General features: G+C 44.2%; 1 protein-coding gene across 1 annotated transcript in view; it reads right to left on the bottom strand.

Annotated features, from left to right (window-relative positions):
• Nucleotides 1-493: 493 nt before the first annotated feature.
• Nucleotides 494-20791, bottom strand: part of NTSR1 (neurotensin receptor 1) — a 106340-nt gene continuing 86042 nt past the window's right edge. The window contains exons 3-4 of the mRNA XM_069952995.1: nucleotides 6094-6184; nucleotides 494-5128 (exon numbers count right to left, since the gene is read on the bottom strand). Of these exons, the coding sequence (XP_069809096.1) occupies nucleotides 4876-5128; nucleotides 6094-6184 (344 nt within the window). The 3' untranslated portion in view covers nucleotides 494-4875. The remainder of the gene's footprint in view (nucleotides 5129-6093; nucleotides 6185-20791) is intronic.

The following is a 20791-nucleotide window of genomic DNA, read 5'->3' as shown; positions in this document are numbered from 1 at the left end:
TAGCGCATGTTAGAATTGTATTGTTATCATGTCCATTACTTAGTTCACGTTGGGGGTTGTAGTGTTATATGTATAATCTATCATAGAAATGTATTATGGTCATGACCAGTGAGCAGTAATATTGGGGAATGTAATGTTCCGTGTATATAATGTACAACAGAATAGTTTTATGGTCATATCCAGTGGTCATGCCTGTATTGTTGTCCTGTTGGGGGTTGTAGTTTTCTGTGTATACAATATATACTATCTATCATTACTGAAGAATCTTCAGTCTTCCACAGTGCTGCACCCCTGAATAGTAGGGGTTCATTGTGTCTATGCTTTTGGATAGTGAATGTATGTATGCACGGCAGGCTGCACAGCAGGATGCGCACATCTTGTCTTCTCTCCGCTGAATACTTCAATAGAGCTTAACAAAAGCTTAAGTCTTTACAGGAAATCTCTCCTTCACGTCAGACACTTTACAAACATCTCCCATTTATTAGACAGGACGCTGAACATACATATTTATTAACATCAAGACTAATCTGCTTTGACATAAATAAGAGGACGGTATAAGAAATAAAGTGCAAGTATTAAAATGCAAGCAAAAGTCACAGACAAAGGAACTCGGAGGATCACAAGTATATACATCATAATATTACAGGATCAGAACTGTACAGTGGAGGCATAAGAGAGAGCCCGACCCAGGCATCCACCATGGGGATCAGTAGTCATGATAAATCTATATTGGGTATAGCTCTCGTTTCTGGTGAATATCCTTACCAGACAACACATCTCAATATGTGGGCTCTGATACATCCGTACCCAGTGTAACAACCCCCCCCCCCCCCCCAACACAACAGCCAAATGAAGATGTAAGAAAATATTAACACCAAATAATGGTACAGCCAAAATATCAGGTGAGGCAGTGCTTAAAGTGCAATTCCAGTCATTGATAAGTGATAAGTTTTGCTATATAACTTGTGTTAAAGGAGCTCTCCAGGATTAGGAAAATCACAAAAAAAAAATCATAATGTGTGTGGTATTACAATTCAGCTTCATTTACGGCAATAGAACTGCACTGTAATACCACACCCAAACTGAGGACAGGAGAGGTGCTGTTGCTGGAAGAAAGCGGACATGGTTTTCTAATCCTGGACAACCCCTTTATGTTGAGTCACTGTCATTCTTTTATGTGCAAGAATTTAACTACTACAATACTGCCCACTATGTACACGAATATAACGACTATAATTCTGCCCCTCATATACAAGAATATAACTGCTACAATACTGCCTCCTATGTACAAGAATATAACTACTATAATACTGTCCCTATATACAAGAATATAACTACTATAATACTGCCCCCTATGTACAAGAATATAACTACTACAATACTGCCTCCTATGTACACAAATATAATGACTATAATTCTGCCCCTTACATGCAAGAATATAACTGCTACAATATTGCCTCCTATGTACAAGAATATAACTACTATAATACTGCTCCTATATACAAGAATATAACTACTATACTACTGCCCCTATATACAAGAATATAACTACTATAATACTGCTCCTATGTACAAGAATATAACTACTATAATACTGCTCCTATGTACAAGAATATAACTACTATAATACTGCCTCCTATGTACAAGAATGTAACTACTACAATAATGCCTCCTATGTACAAGAATATGACTACTATAATACTGCTCCTTTATACAAGTATATAACTACTATAATACTGCTCTTATGTACAAGAATATAATTACTATAATACTGCCTTGTATGTACAAGAATATAACTGCTACAATACTGCCTCCTATATACAAGAATATAACTACTATAATACTGCCTCCTATATACAAGAACATAAATACTATAATACCGCTACTTATGTACAGGAATATAGCTACTATAATACTTCTCCCATATACAAGAATGTATATACAAGGTGCCCGCTTCTATTTCCTTTCCATATGCACATAACTACTATAATACTGCTCCTATGTACAGGAATGTAACTACTATAATACTGCCTCCTATGTACAAGAATATAACTACTATAATACTGCCTCCTATGTACAAGAATAAAACTACTATAATACTGCTACTTATGTACAGGAATATAACTACTATAATACTGCTCCCATATACAAGAATGTAACTACTATAATACTGCACACTATGTACAAGAACATTACTATAATACTGCCTCCTTTTTACAAGAATATAAATACTATAATACAGCTCCTATGTACAAAAATATAACTACTATAATACTGCTCCTATGTACAAGAATATAGCTAATATAATACTGCTGCCTATGTACAGGAATATAACTACTATAATACTTCCCCCTATGTACAAGAATAAAGCTATTATAATACTGCTCCTATATACAAAAATATAACTACTATAATACTGCTTCTATATGCAAGAATATAAGTACTAGAATAATACCCCTATGTACAAGAATATAACTAATGGAATACTGCCCCCTTATGTACAGGAGGAATATAACCACTATGTTACTGCCTTCCCAGTGACGAGAATTATACTCTTATTATACTTCACCCTGCAGGAGCTGTTATACTGGAATTGCACTCTAAGCATATTTTCCACACTAAACAGCACAGGATATTGATGTTACTTTTCAGCTCTTTTGGGGATTTTTTTTTATCTGACCCTACCAGCCAAGTTCAACCTGATGGCACCTCCCACATTGTTTATATGAAGGGTACATGCTGGTCATAGGAGGTAGGTAGACATAGCAAAAAGTAGGGGCCTCCAACCCGTTGACTGTCATTAAAAAACGTTACGTTCTAGTGTTGGTCCAGCCATAGGCTGCATGACACCTTACGTGGGACTGAGGTTAATAGCTTTGCACAGGGGCACAGATAAGTTTGTGCCTGTAGGCCTTACCGCCTGCATTTACAATGTGTGGTTAGTACTGCTTGATCCCGCAGTGTGAGGGACCGAGAAGCACCAGGGCATGTATAATAATGCACAGGCCAATAATGTGATCTGAGCCTTAAAAGAGTGGGGTTTATGTAAACCTTGGCTTAAATGGCCAGTTCCTCGGGGGCGGGGTCAGGAATCCTCCAGTACACTGGGAGTTTGGCAATGGTTGGGACACCACAGGTTGGAGGCCACTGACTAAATCCATGAGATTAGCATCACATCTCCACTAACAACACAAAATAATGAAGTATACATCACTGTGATATTTGTCGTGGTTTAACCCCCTCCCCTTCCCCTATTTGTGCCCCTGTCCTTCTGCTCTCATACTTGCTGTTTACTGTACCAAAATGGATTTTTCCGCTAGTATTTGCAGAGCGGCTGCAGGAGGGTGCAGATCAGCAGTCCCAGTCTTACTCCGTCAGCTGTTATTTACTGAGTCCTGACATTCACTGTAATGGATGGTTTGGTAAGGCAAATACAGCAGATCCCTATCACCATCTGTCCGTGCGTTACTGACAGAACATCTTTGCCTGCGGCTTCCTCGGGTTTGGAGACACACAGTCCTTTTTGGTTTACTTCACATCATCGACTGAAACATAAAAGCTTCATGAATAATATACAAAAAATTCATTCACCTCTCCCCCTCTCTTCCTGGATGGATATGGCACATTCCAAAATGCTCTGGGCTACCGAATAACACACATAAAATGAATTCAGCTCTCCCCCTTCATCTCTGGGTGGATATGGCACATTCCAAAAAAGTCTGGGTTACCAAATAACACACAAACAATTGATTCATACTCCCACATCCTTGGGTCAATATGGCACATTGCAAAAAGTTCTAGGCTACCAATTGCCACCATATCTTTGATGAGACAATATCAAGGGTTCCTTCCTGGATATGAGAAAGTGACAACCAATATGGCTTTTGGTCCAGTTCCTGTGTATTCCTTTCTAGAGTAAGAATCTGCCTACAGATCCAGGTTAAAGACAGTCTTTCTGTACGCCATATTAGAGTCTGTGGATATCAAGGCAGGGGTCCATGCTCAGGACCACTGACTGGTCCACTGACTGATTGAACTGGCCTATCCAAATGGTGGGGGCTACTCGGAGAGATTCAGAGGTTGCAATCGTACCTAGACCCTACCCATGGGGCCTAAGGGTCCCTTTATCCCATACAAGAAGACCCTAGCTATAACTTGTACGTCATAGTTTGAGGGTCTAGTAACTGGATGTGCATTAGGTCTCAAGATCTCGACTTCTGGTCTATGGAGTTCTCGAAGCTCCGGCCGACAATCCATTTAACCTGTTAACCATTTACTATATCAATAGGGAAATTTAACCTTTGGAGTCTTGGAAAGCTATGAACTGCAATAGTAGCCATATTGGTTGTCACCCTAAACAATGGTGGTATGGACAGTATCTGTCTTATAGCGCCAATCACCTTGAGTAGTCCTAAAGTGGACAGACAGGATAAGACTGTCCATAGTCACTGTCTTGAGAAGAGTAAGAAAAAACTTTTGTTTGGAACATCTTTCCTATTTGTAATAACCCAAACTCAATGTAAACAACAATGGATAAGGAGAGGAATAGATTATCCACCATTTTCCAGTGCAACATCTGTAAGGTGGTGCTTCTTCCACGTAAAAATTATGGCAACATATCTTGTGTTTTATAATTCATGCCTGCATGCGTCACTGGAGGGCTTTCGCAACGTCATGGCTTCTGCTGGTTACAGTATTGTGCAAAGGTTTCAATGTTGGAGAGGAACAAGTTAATCTTCTGAGGAAGGTTGATGTTGAGTACATGTACAGACAATATATGTGCCAGACACTCTCTTTATAGTGAGAACAATGAACTTGAAGAAGACTTTATGAGGCAAAGCTATGGAAGTTCTGGTGGTCGTCTCTCCTGTGCCTTCAGTACGGGGTCTCCCTGGTGATCTGGGTGGAAAACGTGTGGTTGGTACTTGAGATACTGTTGGATTTCCTGGTAAAACCAGGGTGCTTTTTCTTTCTTCTCCATGGTGGGCATAAAAAACTAAGGGTGGAGACAAATATTTGTCGAAAGTTTGCAGATACCAGGTTGTAGAGTATTGGGTTGACAGTTGAGCTCACATAGAAGAGGACGTTGGTCAACATGTAGAAGTAGTGGTAGAAGTCGTGTAGTTCACTGTGGATAACAAACACATGGTAACTACATATAATACTATTGATCCCTCTCCAGTGAGACTCCACCTACACTCTATGTTGGGCTGGTTACGCAGCCTCCTGACACTGACCTTACAAAGTACTTTATGTTTTTGCTTTATTGAAATATTATTGTTACTTTCTTCCTAACCTACAAGCCTTGGTGCTTCAGAGCTCCTGATCATGTCGTTCAGTAATGTAGGGATAAAAAATGAAGAAATTCCATTTTATTAACTTGAGGAAATGATACTATTTAAGTGGATATTTGGCACGTGTACAATCGGTTTTGATATGTACAGTGTTGACCGCTGTGTCATTGCTTACCCGTCATCAAGGCTAATATCCTGGATTAGAAAACTGGCATCCACAGCCAGTGTTTCCAGCTCGTATTCATTGTACTTTTAATAAATACAGGAACAATTTCAGGAGTCTTGCATTAGCTTAAGCTTTGGGTCATACTTCATAGTCTGTAATAATTGACCTTGTGTCTGGTCTTGGACAATAGTTACTGGAACGTTCACAGGAGAAGTAGTCAAATCTATCGCTGGCCAATGGTGTCTAACCTATGGTTGTCCGGGTGTGTCTAACTTATGCCTGTCCAGCGGCATCTGACCTATGGTTCACGAACAAAGTGTACCGCTCTCTAGCCGGAAACATTGCCTGCACTGCAGCTAGGAAGAGACATTGCCTTTGGGGAACAAGGGGTACATGCTGAACTTCTGCCTTTGAGCTTCAGCATCGCCCATGGTCAGGCGGTATAATGAGACTCTAACTTAGAACCTATAGAGGTTTTTAAAGGAGTATTCTACCCCAGCTACAGTGGGGGAGTCAGGACATGCTGGGATTTGTATTCCGCAAAAATTTTTACATCAACTAGATGATGCTGAAGTAAAGTGAGGTCCCTCATGTTGCTGTAGTAGTTTTACTAATGGCTGCAATAGTACTTACTCTGTCCAAAGCTCCTCTGGTACGTAGCAGAACATGAGACGCCTCACGTGATATGGAAGCCAACAGACGACAAAGGCGATGACTACGACACCTAGTAGATAAGAGAAAGAACAGAGTGAGGCTTCCTGGATTTTGATTTATCTTATACCGGTCTTCCTCTAGCTGTTGTTGAAATACAACTTTTGCTGAGAGCAAAGAAGAACATTCGCTCTTGGCAGCCCTGTAGTATTTACGATGTAGGCATCCCCCTGTAGATAATCCCCATATACAGTAGGTACTCCCCCCAGTGGTTAGCCCCCCTCCCATGTAGGCATCACACCAGTTAGATAGTCCCCCATGTAGGCATTCCTCCTGGTAGTGAGCCCCCTTCCCCCAGGTATACATTCTACCTGGTAGTTAGCCCCCCTAGTTCCTTAGTAGGCATTCTCCCTGTTAGTTAGTCCTCATAAAGGTATTTTACCTGATAGCTAGCCCGCCCCCCTCCCCCCCAACGTTTAGGTATCCCTCTGGGGGGGTTGAAAGGTATGCAACTACAATATAAGTCCTAACATCTGCTAAAAATAAAAAAAATCTATGGGCGTCTTCATAAACATACTACCATATAATGTAGAAGGGCAGAAGGGGTTACTGATATACTGGCCTTGCAAAGTGTTATGTAGGTAGAAAGGATTAAGAGTAGAGATGAGCGAACCTGGAGCATGCTCGAGTCGATCCGAACCCGAACTTTCAGCATTTGATTAGCGGTGGCTGCTGAACTTGGATAAAGCCCTAAGGCTATGTGGAAAACATGGATATAGTCATTGGCTGTATCCATGTTTTCCAGACAACCTTAGAGCTTTATCCAAGTTCAGCAGCCCCAGCTAATCAAATACCGAACGTTCGGGTTCGGATCGACTCGAACCTGAACCCGGTTCGCTTATCTCTAATTATAATAAAAATCTAATTTCACCTGAATGTTATATCTAAAAAAAATATCATATAAATTCTGACAGTGCCCCCATTATACTAAAGTGCTGTATAATGACTATATTCATTGTCCAAATAAACCCGTCAAATTGCCCTAGCATGAGCTTGCCATATAATTCACACACAGTAGTGCCAATCATCGAAAGAAACAACAGTCAAGTGTCCAAATAATACCACCATACAATGCCTACATAGCTCTACCGTATTAATAATACTAGTGATATTGTGTTTGCCATTCAACGCGTCAGAGATCTCTGTCCTGTTTGGCCTTAGTACTACTAATCCTAAAATTTTCAGTCATCCTAGGTGAGTAGTTCCTCACTCATCCTCGAAGTTCTCTGCTTCTATCTGGAGCATTCATCCTGGAGACCTAATTACCCACTATTTCTATCTATTATCCTATCCTGCTCTACCATTAAGACCTATGGGCATCTGAGTACTAAACCCAAGTCAAACCACTATTCAGTGTCCAAATAATACCACCTTACAGTATCCAGAGTGATGGGAGTTGTATTCCGTCTGCTGGTTGGAGAACACTGTTCTATAGGAATCTAGTGCCCTCATTTTTTTTTTTTGTCTGCCATATATTTTTACACAATACTCTCAATGCCCAAATATAACTTCTATTCAGAGTCCAAATAATACCACTATATGATGCCTCACACGATGCCTCACTAGAATTATGCTAGTCTTTGATGGTCCAAAGCACTGAAGGTTTAGATCAGGGGTGGGGAACCTCCGGCCCGCGGGCCGCATCCGGCCCCTGAGACCTCCCGATGCGGCCCGCGGCCCGCGGCTCCCCTGTGACACGCGCTGCTCTGGAGGAAGGAAGAAGCCGGCGCACACAGCATCCTCTGTGACAGCTGCCGTGCTGTCTGTGTCGGCTCCTTCCTCCTCCAAAGCGGCGCGTGTCTTCAGTCTCCTGCGGGCCGCGCGCGATGACGTCATTTCATCGCGCGCCGCCTGCAGGAGAAGACCGGCACAGAGGACCTGGGAGAGAAGAGGACCTGGACAGCGTGGGAACGGAGGAAAGGTGAGAGGGATGTTTATTTTTTTTTATTTGGGGGTTAAATAGGCCACCAGGGACATGACTGATGGGGGGGGATAACTAGGCTACCAGGGACATGACTGATGGGGGGGGGGGATAACTAGGCTACTAGGGACAAGACTGTTGGGGGTTAACTGGTCCACCAGAGACATGACTGTTGGGGGTTAACTGGTCCACCAGGGACATGACTGTTGGGGGTTAACTAGGCTACCAGGGACATGACTGTTGGGGGTTAACTAGGCCACCAGGGACATGACTGTTGGGGGTTAACTAGGTCACCAGGGACATGTCTGATGAGGGTTAACTAGGCTACCAGGGACATGACTGATGGGGGTTAACTAGGCCACCAGGGACGGGCCTGATGGGGGGTTAACTAGGCTACCAGGGACATGCCTGATGGGGGGTTAACTAGGCTACCAGGGACATGACTGAGGGATTAACTAGGCTACCAGGGACATGACTGATGTGGGTTAACTAGGCTATCAGGGATATGCCTGATGGGGGTTAAATAGGCCACCAGGGACATGCCTGATGAGGGTTAACTAGGCTACCAGGGACATGACTGATGTGGGTTAACTAGGCTACCAGGGACATGCCTGATGGGGGTTAACTGGTCCACCAGGGACAGGCCTGATGGGGGTTAGCTAGGCCACCAGGGACATGACTGTTGGGGGTTAACTAGGCCACCAGGGACATGACTAATGGGGGTTAACTAGGCTACCAGGGACAGGCCTGATGGGGGGTTAACTAGGCTACCAGGGACATGCCTGATGTGGGTTAATTAGGCTACCAGGGACATGCCTGATGGGGGTTAACTAGGCCACCAGGGACATGCCTGATGGGGGTTAACTAGGCTACCAGGGACATGCCTGATGGGGGTTAACTAGGCTACCAGGGACATGCCTGATGGGGGTTAACTAGTCCACCAGGGACAAGACTGATGCGGGTTAACTAGGCTACCAGGGACATGACTGATGGGGGTTAACTAGTCCACCAGGGACATGACTGATGGGGGTTAACTAGGCTACCAGGGGCATGACTGATGGGGGTTAACTAGGCTACCAGGGACATGCCTGATGGGGGTTAACTAGGCTACCAGGGACATGGCTGGGGGGGTTAACTAGGCTACCAGGGACATGGCTGGGGGTTAACTACAATAGCAGGGGCACTAGGCGAACAATACCTTGCCTTGCCCTGGGTGCTGCAAACCCACGCTACTAACTGCCGCGCACGGTATGCGGCCCTCGAATGATTTTATTAATGCCCGACCGGCCCTCGACATGGAAAAGGTTCCCCACCCCTGGTTTAGATGCTCCAATCCTTGGTTACTCCTGGGAGGGGGGATTGTTCTTGACCCCACACACTTCTATACTTCTATACCATGTAGCCCGGTAGCACACAAGGAACAGATGTCAGGAAATCTGGCTTTACTTGGCGAACCACTATATCTGCATTTTGCTAATCTGGGACCACATCCAGGAAATTTCGGAGCCACAGCATGCAATATCCTTATTATGCTGATGACAGAGGCCACAAGTTACATTACTATAATAGATGATCTGGTCGCGAGCGGAGAAGAATAGGAAAATATTCCATCTATGTTGCCTCCTCTACATCCATCATGCACAAAGCTATTCGGTATGTGCATTACTCTGTGCATTATCCTATCCTACCCCCTTTCATCCCAGGATACAAAGCAGAGAGAGAAGGCCTTGGGTTCTGGTGCAAAACCTATGGTTGGCCCACTACATATCCAGTAATACGCTAAGTATTGTCCCAGAGGTTGGGAGATCAGCGATGAACTAGAGATCCAGAGAATCACTGCACGGACGCATCATCAGATGAGAAGAATGGCGCCTAGTGATCCATCCTGTACTGTGAGGGACATTGGATATCACACACCAATCCTAGAACATCACACAGTGTCAACACAACCATCAGAAAGGATGACCACTGACCTCATTCCACCACTGTAATGGAATGGATGAGTTTTGCTTTTATCTTGGACACAATAATAATCTAATATTGTTTTGGAGACCATGTGGACAAAGCCATGAAGATGCTTCTTGAGGGAACATCACACCAGTCCTACTCCTGGGGTTATGGTATGGTATAATGTACAGTAGTCAGACCTCTCTATCCTCCACTCCAGGTACACTGACAGTTCAGGGTTACATTGATTTGGTTGTGGACTTCCAGGTACAGCACTACTCTTGTCCTCAGTCTGGGTTTGGGTTTTGAAGCTCAGTTCTACTGAAGTGAATGGATCTGAATTGTAATACCACACACAACCTGAGGACAGGGGTGGTGCTGTTTTTGCAAGAAGATAGCTTTCCTAATCCTGGATAACCCGTTCAAAACAACACCAGGCCGCATGTTACTTGTGCTACTGAGAGCAGCCTGAGAGAACTAACCCTGCTACCATGGTCGGCGGCATCTCTGGTCTCCCATTGAGTAAATCTGGCGCGTTACTGGTCGGCAATCACAAAAAAGCTGCCAGCAGGGAAGCTTGACTATTTGCATATCATACTGTACACCAGGGAGAAGGGGTGAATCTGCGCCTTCACACCCCTGCCGTAACTTTAGAAAATGTCCCCCAATTTGTTTATTCCTATAGTATAATACTGGACAAAACAGTTCAAGGTTAGACAATCCCTTTAAGTGCACAATTTCCGCGGCACTGTAAAGAATACTTTTAAACCAAGACTTCAAATGATATTATAAGCCAAAGGGGGAAAAGAAAGAAATTACAACTATATAAAGGTGTCATGGAGGCAAGCGCGATAATCTGCGGCGAGGCGGCGATTTCATCAGTTAAATCAAATTATTGCAATATGGGATTTGCCGCTAGACTGGATCGCGAGGAAATTGAATTTTTTTTGCTTCTCTTGGCTATAGAGGGAATACCGAAGGCGCGTTGCAGGGATCTGATTTCTCACATCTCTCCATCTCTTCCTATTAGCCGGGGTCCAGCTGGGGTCTGCACTATATCTACATGTCACAGACCTGTGTCTGGCTGGAGAACTGCGAAGATGGAAAGAGACAGTGATCACAGTGATGTGCGAGACGCGGCTGGGTGACAGGCATGGGAAGGTAGCTCTCCGATTATCATGGAAACTTGGTCTTTGTAGCTTTGATGTATTAAAGGGACAGGAACGTAATTCCTCCTTCTAGGCATTCAATTGTACACATTTCATGTATTTCGAAGCTCACTCTGTTAGATTGGTGCCAACTAGAGATGAGCAAACCTTGAGCATGCTTGGGTTCATCCAAACCCAAACACTCTGCATTTGATTACTGGTGGCTGAAGAAGTTGGATGCATCCCTGGGAAACCTGGAAAACATGGCTAAAGCCTATAGCTGGCCACCTGTAATCAAATGCACAGCGTTTGTTTTTGGACGAACCTGAGTGTGCTTGAGGTTGGCTCATCTCTAGTGCCAATGTCATACATAATACTCCATAAGAGTAAAGAGGGTGCTAAAAACCATGCCGAGTCTAATAGGCAATTGTCCACTGTGAAAAAAAATTATAAGTAAAGTAGTCCTTCCATGCCATCTGCCATGTCAGTGGCTGTTTGGAGCTCGGTGTGGCCCTCAGCTTGTGGTATGCATCCGAGACGGCTCCTGTAGTCATGTTTGTGTTTCAGTTATATGTTTTTGCATTTGTCTGAGCTCTGTCTGAACACTGCCCTACTCCTTCTGCTCTGTTGATTGATTAACCTGCCACCCCTGTCTCTTTCCTGCTAAGCTGCTTCTGGCCGCTGCACAGTTAACCTCTGTTTTGTGTAGGTGATAGACATCTTCTCTTTTCATTCACTCTTGCTGGATTCTGGACCTCTGTTCCAATCACATTCTTGACTGAATCCCTGACCTCCTATATACACTTCCTCAGTCTGTTGCTAGCTAGTAGTCTTCTTTGTAAAGTGTGCTAGCATATCTAGTGTGCTCTCTCTGTCTGCTATTTATGGTTTTCTGACTTCAGCTCTGAGACCTGACTATTTTCTTGGATTCTGTTTTTGTACCTTGAGTCCCGGCCTGTTGACTATCCCTTATATGTAAGTTTGGCTTGTCCGTGTTATGTGAATCACCTTATTGCAAGTAGAGGCCATCTCAGTGCTTGTCCGCAGTCACCTAGGACTGTTGAGGCATTTAGGCAGTGTCAGCTGGTTGGACCAGATTAGGGCTCGCTGTTTGTGTCCTTCCCCGTCCCTTCTCAGGCTACTCTACCTACAGTATGGTCATGACTAGAGATGAGCGAACCTGGAGCATGCTCGAGTCGATCCGAACCCGAACTTTCGGGAATTTGATTAGCGGTGGCTGCTGAACTTGGATAAAGCCCTAAGGCTATGTGGAAAACATGGATATAGTCATTGGCTGCATCCATGTTTTCCAGACAACCTTAGAGCTTTATCCAAGTTCAGCAGCCACCGCTAATCAAATACCGAACGTCCGGGTTCGGATCGACTCGAACCCGGTTCGCTCATCTCTAGTCATGACACCACCTACTGGAGGAAGCATCCCTGCAGATCAATGCAAAGAGAATTGAAACCTAACGGAGGGGTTTGTTTCAAGGTTCTTTCAAAGGGAACAAGCATAGACTTGCATGGGGTGTTACCTTCACTAGGTGGCACCAGAGAGCAAGTTCTCTTCTGGAGGAGGACTACTTTAAATAAAAGGAATTTAAGGGTTTTCTAAAAACAGACATGTCAGGAGAGTTGACAGTTCAGCTCTCAAAGAGGTTATCCTAGATTATAAAAACTTGGACTCTTTTCTTCCTTTAATTGCAGCCCTCTTGTGCTCGGGTTTGGGTGTGAAACTGCAGCTCAGTGCCATTGAAGTGAATGGAGCTGACTTGTAATACCACATACAACCTGAGGACAGAGGTGGTGCTGTTTCTGCAAGAAAGAAGCTGTGGTTTTTCTATTCCTGACTAACCCCTTTAAAAACAGTGCCTCACCTGTATACAGGTTGACTGTGGTATTGCAGCTTAGGTTTAGGATTATTCAAAGAAAACCAGTAAGCTAAGCCCTACATCATCAGCCAGACCCCAGGTGAAGATGGAGAAAACCCAGAGAAAACCAGTCACTGTAGAAAGTCTTAGAAAATTATACCAGCATAAGGACGGGGCCATTCTTGCCCTCCATGAGTTAATTGCTTCTCGTCGGAAATAATTTATCCATAACCAACTTTATGGGGAACGGAATAAAAAAAAGCGACAAATTGGTTTTGAGCGAGTGGCTTGAAAGAATAGTGTGTGTAAATGAGAATTGATTATGCGGACTAAAAGGCTTAAGCGAGACACAAAGGACGTGGAACGCGAAGCCGGGGAGTTTTTGTTATGAGGGAACACTTCATTTTGAAGTATTAGTCTGTTTATTAAATGGGGAAGAGATGAATGATTCTCCCAGTGGGGCTCCCAGCCGCCCATTACCAAGTTTATTACAAGTCGGGAAAAGTAGTTATTAATCTCCGCTTTGTCTCCTACCTGCCATGCATGAAGTCTTAAAGGAGAACGACAGTGACATTTTTTTTTCAAATCAACTGGTTTCAGAGGCTTATATATATATTTGTAATTTACTTCAATTTAAAAATCTCATGTCTTCCAGTACTTATCAGCTGCTGTATGTCCTGCAGGAAATGGTGTATTCTTATCAATCTGACACAGTGCTCTCTGCTGCCACCTGTGTCCATGTCAGGAACTGTCCAGAGCAGTAGCAGATACCCATAGAAAACCTCTCCTGACAGACAGAGGTGGCAGCATAGAGCACTCTATCAGACTGGAAAGAATAAACCCCTTCCTGCAGGACATCCAGCAGATGATAAGTACTGGAAGACTTAAGATTTTTAAATAGAAGCGATTACAAAACTATATAACTTTCTGACACAGGTTGATTTGAAAAGAAAAAAAAATTGTTGCTTTCCACTCTTGTCTTAAGTTTGTGTGCAGTAATTGCAGCTCCATTCCATTGAAATAAATGGTGCAAACAGAGGGGTGGTGCTGTTTTTTTTGGGGAAAAGCAACTGTTATTTTTTTCTTAATCCTGGATATCCTAGGTATCCCCTGAAGTTGGATTGGATATATTGGATGAGCAGCTAGTATAGATGCATAGGAAGGAATAAAGATCATAGGAATAAAGATCAGTAAGAGATCATGGGAGGTACGACCTCCGACCTCCCCGGTGATCTCTGTATCGGCCCCCGACTTCTGTGTTATGAATAAAGCCGCGGGTACAGCACATGGCCCGCAGCTCCATTCACCCCTATGGAGGTGCCGGAAAGAGCCGAGTAAACAAGAAGCTTTATTCATAACACAGAAGGGGGGCGATACGGAGATCACTGGGGGGTTCGGAGGTCGGATCCCCCATGATCTCTTTCTTGTCCCCTATCCTGTGCAAAGGGGACAAGTTAATTTTTCTTGAAATAATCCTATAACTTATTAGACTGGAATAATAGCATCAACTGGGCACCAGGGCCAGGAATTAGAGCAACTAGCTATGTTATACTGATGACCCCATGGTGAAAGCATATTGGCCGCATAGTGTCTGTGCACAGGGCTCTGCTGTCTGTATCCACAATACAATCCCATAATAAAAAAGATGTAGAAAAAACCTCTATGCATGATCTGTATCTGCTCCTCTCCTAGGACCATTTAGCAGCCAGGGCTCAGCTGCTCCCCCTACAGCCGCCCTTCTGCATCTACATTACTGCCTGACCCCGGCTCATATGTCTGGATCTTCCCTGTAGTGGGGCTGAGTGACAATAAGCACAGGTTGGCGGCACTCTCTGCAGAACAGATGTTCTCGCTGCATCTGCTTCTGTATTGGATTTCATCCTTCCAGGTGGTGCTGATGGAGCAACCTACATGATCACAAACAACAAACACGCTTCCTCAGTAACAAGCAATGGACATTAATAAATCTCCCGGGAGAGACGGCACAGCAGCTGCTTACCGAACCTGGAAATACCACAACAATATGACGTCCCTACTAACACTTGGCGAACCAGCAACACTAGTCCTTATAGATGAATCTGCATTTGTATATCCTTCAATAGGATATATAAACAATAGCGCCACCTAGGCAATAAAATATAAGAATGTGTTATAAGGATAAAATATGGATAAAACCAGCTTTTTCTCAGCGCCACACCTGTTCTCTGAGGCTGTTCAGTCCCATTACTTCAGTGGGGCTGAGCTGCAGTACCACACCCAACAATGTGGACAGGTGTGGCGCTGTTTCTGGAAGAAAGCAGCCATGTTTAAACCTGCTCAATCCCCTTTAAATGGGCTCTGTCACTTTTTTGTAACTTTTCTCTCCCTGGTCGTTCTAGTGATCGGTTGAGGTCTTAACCCTCTGATCACCACTGATTAAAACTCTTGATGTGTCTCTACAATATGTCATTGATTCTTTAAAGTGACTTTTTCATGCTTGCTGTCAGTGGATTGGGACGGCTCAATTAATATGTATCTGTTCAGGATTTATATTACAGATACATTGTAACCTCCCCAATGTTTAGTGTTCCCATTGGGACCTAATGGCTTTTTCATTAATTTCCATGAATTCTTGTAGTACTACTTTTTACCACTGCAGTAAACAATTTTTTTCATAGACACCAATGCAACAGCGCCCCCTTCATACAGTTTGATCTCAATCTTCCAATAAACTGAAGCATGTCACAGAAAGGAACAACTTCTTGTTGCAAACAACAAGTGATGCTCTATGGCAGTGATTTTCAACCAGTGTGCCGTGGCACACTAATGTGCCGCGACACATGGTTGGGTGTGCCGCGGGGAAAGGTCCCCAAACTATGGTGCCCCTGTGTTTTCTTCCCGGGCAATACGCAGCGATCAGTGGCGGATTATAATGTGGGCGGTTGCGTGGTGCGCTGCGGTGGGCCGTGATGCACGCATCCAATCAATGTGCGCTACGGCCCGCCGCAGCACACCACGCTCCCGGTCTCCGCTGATTGGAGGAGCATGTCCGGGCCCTACGGGCGGCCAGTAGGTGAGGCGGACAGCAGCGGTGACCATCTCGGAGGAGGTGAGGAGGAAGGGGGGGAGAGAAACCTGGGGATGGGGGAGAGAAGCAGGGGGGAGAGAAGCACAGGAGAGAAGCATGGGGGAGAGAAGCACAGGACAGAAGCATGGGGGAGAGAAGCACAGGAGAGAAGCATGGGAGAGAAGCACAGGAGAGAAGCAGGGGGGAGAAGTATGGTGGAGAGAAGCAGGGGGGAGAGAAGCACAGGAGAGAAGCAGGGGGGAGCAGTATGGTGGAGAGAAGCACAGGAGAGAAGCATGGGGAAGAGAAGCACAGTAGAGAAGCATGGGGGAGAGAAGCACAGGAGAGAAGCAGGGGGGAGAGAAGCACAGGAGAGAAGCAGGGGGGAGAAGTATGGTGGAGAGAAGCAGGGGGGAGAAGTATGGTGGAGAAAAGCACAGGAGAGAAGTAGGGGGGAGAAGTATGGTGGAGAGAAGCATGGGGGAGAGAAGCACAGGAGAGAAGCAGGGGGAGAAGTATGGTGGAGAGAAGCACAGGAGAGAAGTAGGGGGGAGAAGCATGGGGGAGAGAAGCATGGGAGAAAGAAGCAGGGGGAGAAGTATGGTGGAGAGAAGCAGGGGGGGAGAAGTATGGTGGAGAGAAGCACAGGAGAGAAGCATGGGGAAGAGAAGCACAGGAGAGAAGCATGGGGAAGAGAAGCACAGGAGAGAAGCAGGGGGGAGAAGTATGGTGGAGAAAAGCACAGGAGAGAAGTAGGGGGGAGAAGTATGGTGGAGAGTAGCACAGGAGAGAAACACAGGGGGGAGAAGAAAACAGGCCCAGGTTTCACACTGAGTGAGTATAAATACATTTAGAATCTATATTATTAACTATATGTATAATATGTACTGTTTGAGTGTCATTTTGTGCCATTTTGGTTGGTGGTGTGCCCCGGGATTTTTTAAGTATAAAAAGTGTGCCGCGGCTCAAAAAAGGTTGAAAATCACTGCTCTATGGTATATCTTCTTTTTGGATAATTAAAGGATTATCCCTTTAACCGACCTCTAAGAATGTCACATTAAATTAGCCAGGAAGGTGTAAGGATCTAATCTTCAGCTCCTAAAGGGAAGGCAGGATGATCGGTTGCTTCAGAATAGTGTCTGATGACTATCGGGTCACATTGTGAGTCAGGTGAATGGAGATTATAGAGTCATCATAGAGAAAATCTCTGAATACACAAAACTATTTATACACACAGCCTTCCCAGCCTGGAACAAAATGCACAAATCCTAACATTTTTATTACACTGGATATCAGGCGGACCGGCATATATAAGTGAACGCAATAGATAAAAAGGATAGTAAACCATTAAAATAGTTATACAACTATACAAAAATATGGTGTGACCCCAGATGATGTTGTAGCTGTGTTTAGAATGACCGTGTCTAATAAACCAAATAATAACCAAGCAAAGGTAGCAGGGCCCTTTCTGTCAATTGTTGTCCTTGAGTATAATAGGGTAATGTAATAGGTTTAGCTGCAGTCCTGTGTAAACCCACAGCTCACCATGGTATAATTGTGCCTAATGGTGCCTTTACACAGAGAGATTTATCTGACAGATTTTTGAAGCCAAAAGCCAGGAACAGACTATAAACAGAGAACAGATCATAAAGGAAAGACTGAGATTTCTCTTCTTTTCAAATCAATTCCTGGCTTTGGCTTCAGAAATCTGTCAGATAAATCTCTCTGTGTAAAGGCAGCCTTATGACATAAACAGCTCAGCTATATCTGTTACCGCTCAGCTCCGGTACATCGGAAAAAACTCGTCTCTGCTATATCTGTATGTGTTTAGCCATTCAAGACAGAAAAGCTCTATCTCCCTGCATGACCGGAATGGAAATAGCAGAATTATCTGTCAGAAGGAATAACTATGCCCCTGTCCCTGTGCTTTCTGCTCTGTAAGGTCAGCCTATAGAATATTTACTAGAGGTGGGTAGTGCCAGCGCATTGTCTCTGCCCCCGGCATCACCGCTAGCATATAGTGGTGACCCCCATCTTCTCTATATACAGTGCTGATTCCTGCTCCATGGGTCAGCTCACATCTCCAGACCTTGGTTTACAATTCCTATCATTCCACATATTTACAGACTTTGCCTTGGCATCTTTTACAGCATCCACTTGTGGCACTTTGTTTCTAGCACTGTATATGAGGCAGTCAGTGACTATCGCTGCATGGGGAGGGGGGGGGGGGGGTGTCACTAGTCACTATGTAGCTTTGTTTGTGAAGGTTTTCTGTGACAGAATGCAGAACTTTTTTTTCTTTTTTTTATGGGGTGAGCGAGTACTATATTTTGGCAATTTTGAAGTGGTAGTATGGAACCAAGGTCAATTTTTGTCCAGCAGAATTTAAAGGGGCACTCTGACTATCACTGTTAATGGGGGCTTACTATCCGGCAGCACTTTGTGAGTGGCACACCTTAATGGGGGACGCTGTACTGTTGTTTATAGATGTTCCCTGACATGGTTTAGGGGGAGCACTGTTTAGTCTATGACAAGCACTTTTTATAGGGGGCACTGTACTACTGTTTATGAGGAGCTGACTGTGTTTACCAGTGCTTATGGGGGAGTCTATTACTAGCACTTGTTATGGGGGACGCTGAAGTACTGTTTATGAGGAGCAGACTGTGTATGCCAGTGTTTATGAGGCAGTATATGACTAGCACTCTTTATGGGGGGGCACTATAGTATTGTTTATGAGGAGCAGACTGTGTATGCCAGTGTTTATGAAGCAGTATATGACTAGCACTCTTTATGGGGGGGGGGGGGGGGGGGGCACTATAGTACTGTTTATGAGGAGCAGACTGTGTATGCCAGTGTTTTGAGGCAGTATATGACTAGCACTCTTTATGGGGGGGGGGGGGGGGGTGGGGCACTATAGTACTGTTTATGAGGAGCAGACTGTGTATGGCAGTGTTTATGAGGCAGTATATGACTAGCACTCTTTATGGGGGGGGGGCACTATAGTACTGTTTATGAGGAGCAGACTGTGTATGCCAGTGTTTATGATGCAGTATATGACTAGCACTCTTTATGGGGGGGGGCACTATAGTACTGTTTATGAGGAGCAGACTGTGTATGCCAGTGTTTATGAGGCAGTATATGACCGGCACTTGTTGTGGGGGCACTGTACTACTGTTTGAGAGTACTGTTGAAGCCATTGTTTATTGGCGGCACTCATATACACTGTTTGCCTGATCAACCCATGACTTATGGGGTAAGGGATAGGGGGTGGACATACAACTGTAAAGGGGCCACTGACACAGCAAGCAGCTCCCTACAGGGGCCCTTCTCTGTTTGTGTCAAAGTAAAACAACACCCCATATTTATACCCTCAGGGCCCCTCTCTCTTGTCCTCCTCCACCCCCTTGATCACAGCCTTCCATGTAACAACCCCATGTAACTGCAGTTTACAAAACCCTGACTTCCCTACACCCCTGGATTTTGCTTGTTATAAAGGAGAGATTGTGTCATCCCTGTTGGAGTCCCGCTCCTTTCATCATTGTGATGTACAGCGCAGTCTCCGCTCATCAGTCGCAGTCTCTGTCAGAGATGTTATGCGCTTTAATGAGACGTTACTGAAAGTATTTAACGTTCAGTCAAAATGTAAACCAATCCATCTGTGATCTCCGTCTTATCACAGGAGACGTTCATTCAGTATTTATAGTTTGCACTGTTTATCTTCTCAAGATGGCGTGTCAGAAGTGACACAAGGACTGATAAAGTTTTTACTTTCTTTTGGAAATCTGTGTCTTAAAGGGACTGTCACATTTACAGTTTACACATAGCATGTACTCTATATGAGAAGCAGATAATATATTACATTGTTTATTTTCTACGAATGCTGTATTATACTGTACTTCAGAGCTGCATTCATAATTCTGCTGGTTTTTGAGCCACAATTTCCAAACTGTTCGTTTGGTGTCAAATTGTTAAAACTTTAAACAGCTTATGTATAGACGATAACTTCTTTTGGTTGGCACCATCATCCAGCTTGTATAAAATTCTGAGTAGGATTTTTCCATCTAAAAGGTGGTTGCCTTAAGGTGGAAAAATACTATTTAGAAAAGTTGGCTACCAGAAAGAGAGATGCGGTGGGAGTTACGGTCTATAGTAACATAGTAACATAGTAAATAGGGTTGAAAGAAGACAAGAGTCCATCAGGTTCAACCTAGGAAAATCCTACTGAGTTGATCCAGGAAGGCGAAAAACCCCTATGGGGCAGAAGACAAACGCCCCACCACAGGGAGAAACTCCCCCCCCCTCCCCCGACTGCAATGGCAACCAGAACAATCCCCGGATCAACGTATCACCAGAAATCTAATGCCCATAACTTGTAATATTATATTTTTCAAGAAAATCATCCAGGCCTCCCTTGAACTTATTTAATGAATCAGCCATGACAACATCATGTGGCAGAGAGTTCCACAGTCTTACCGCTCGTACAGTAAAGAACCCGCGTCGATGCTGATGATGAAATCTTCTTTCCTCTAGACGTAGAGGATGCCCCCTTGTCATTGTTACAGACCTAGGAGTAAAAAGACCACTACAAAGATCTCTGTACTGTCCATTCATATATTTGTACATTGTGATCAGATCGCCCCTAAGACGTCTTTTTTCTAGCGTAAATAACCCCAAGCGTGATAACCTG

The sequence above is a fragment of the Dendropsophus ebraccatus genome, chromosome 14 (assembly GCF_027789765.1).
Source record: "Dendropsophus ebraccatus isolate aDenEbr1 chromosome 14, aDenEbr1.pat, whole genome shotgun sequence".
Lineage (NCBI taxonomy): Eukaryota > Metazoa > Chordata > Amphibia > Anura > Hylidae > Dendropsophus > Dendropsophus ebraccatus.
The sequence above is the reverse complement of the archived record's forward strand: the minus strand, read 5'-3'. Positions and strand labels throughout refer to the sequence as shown.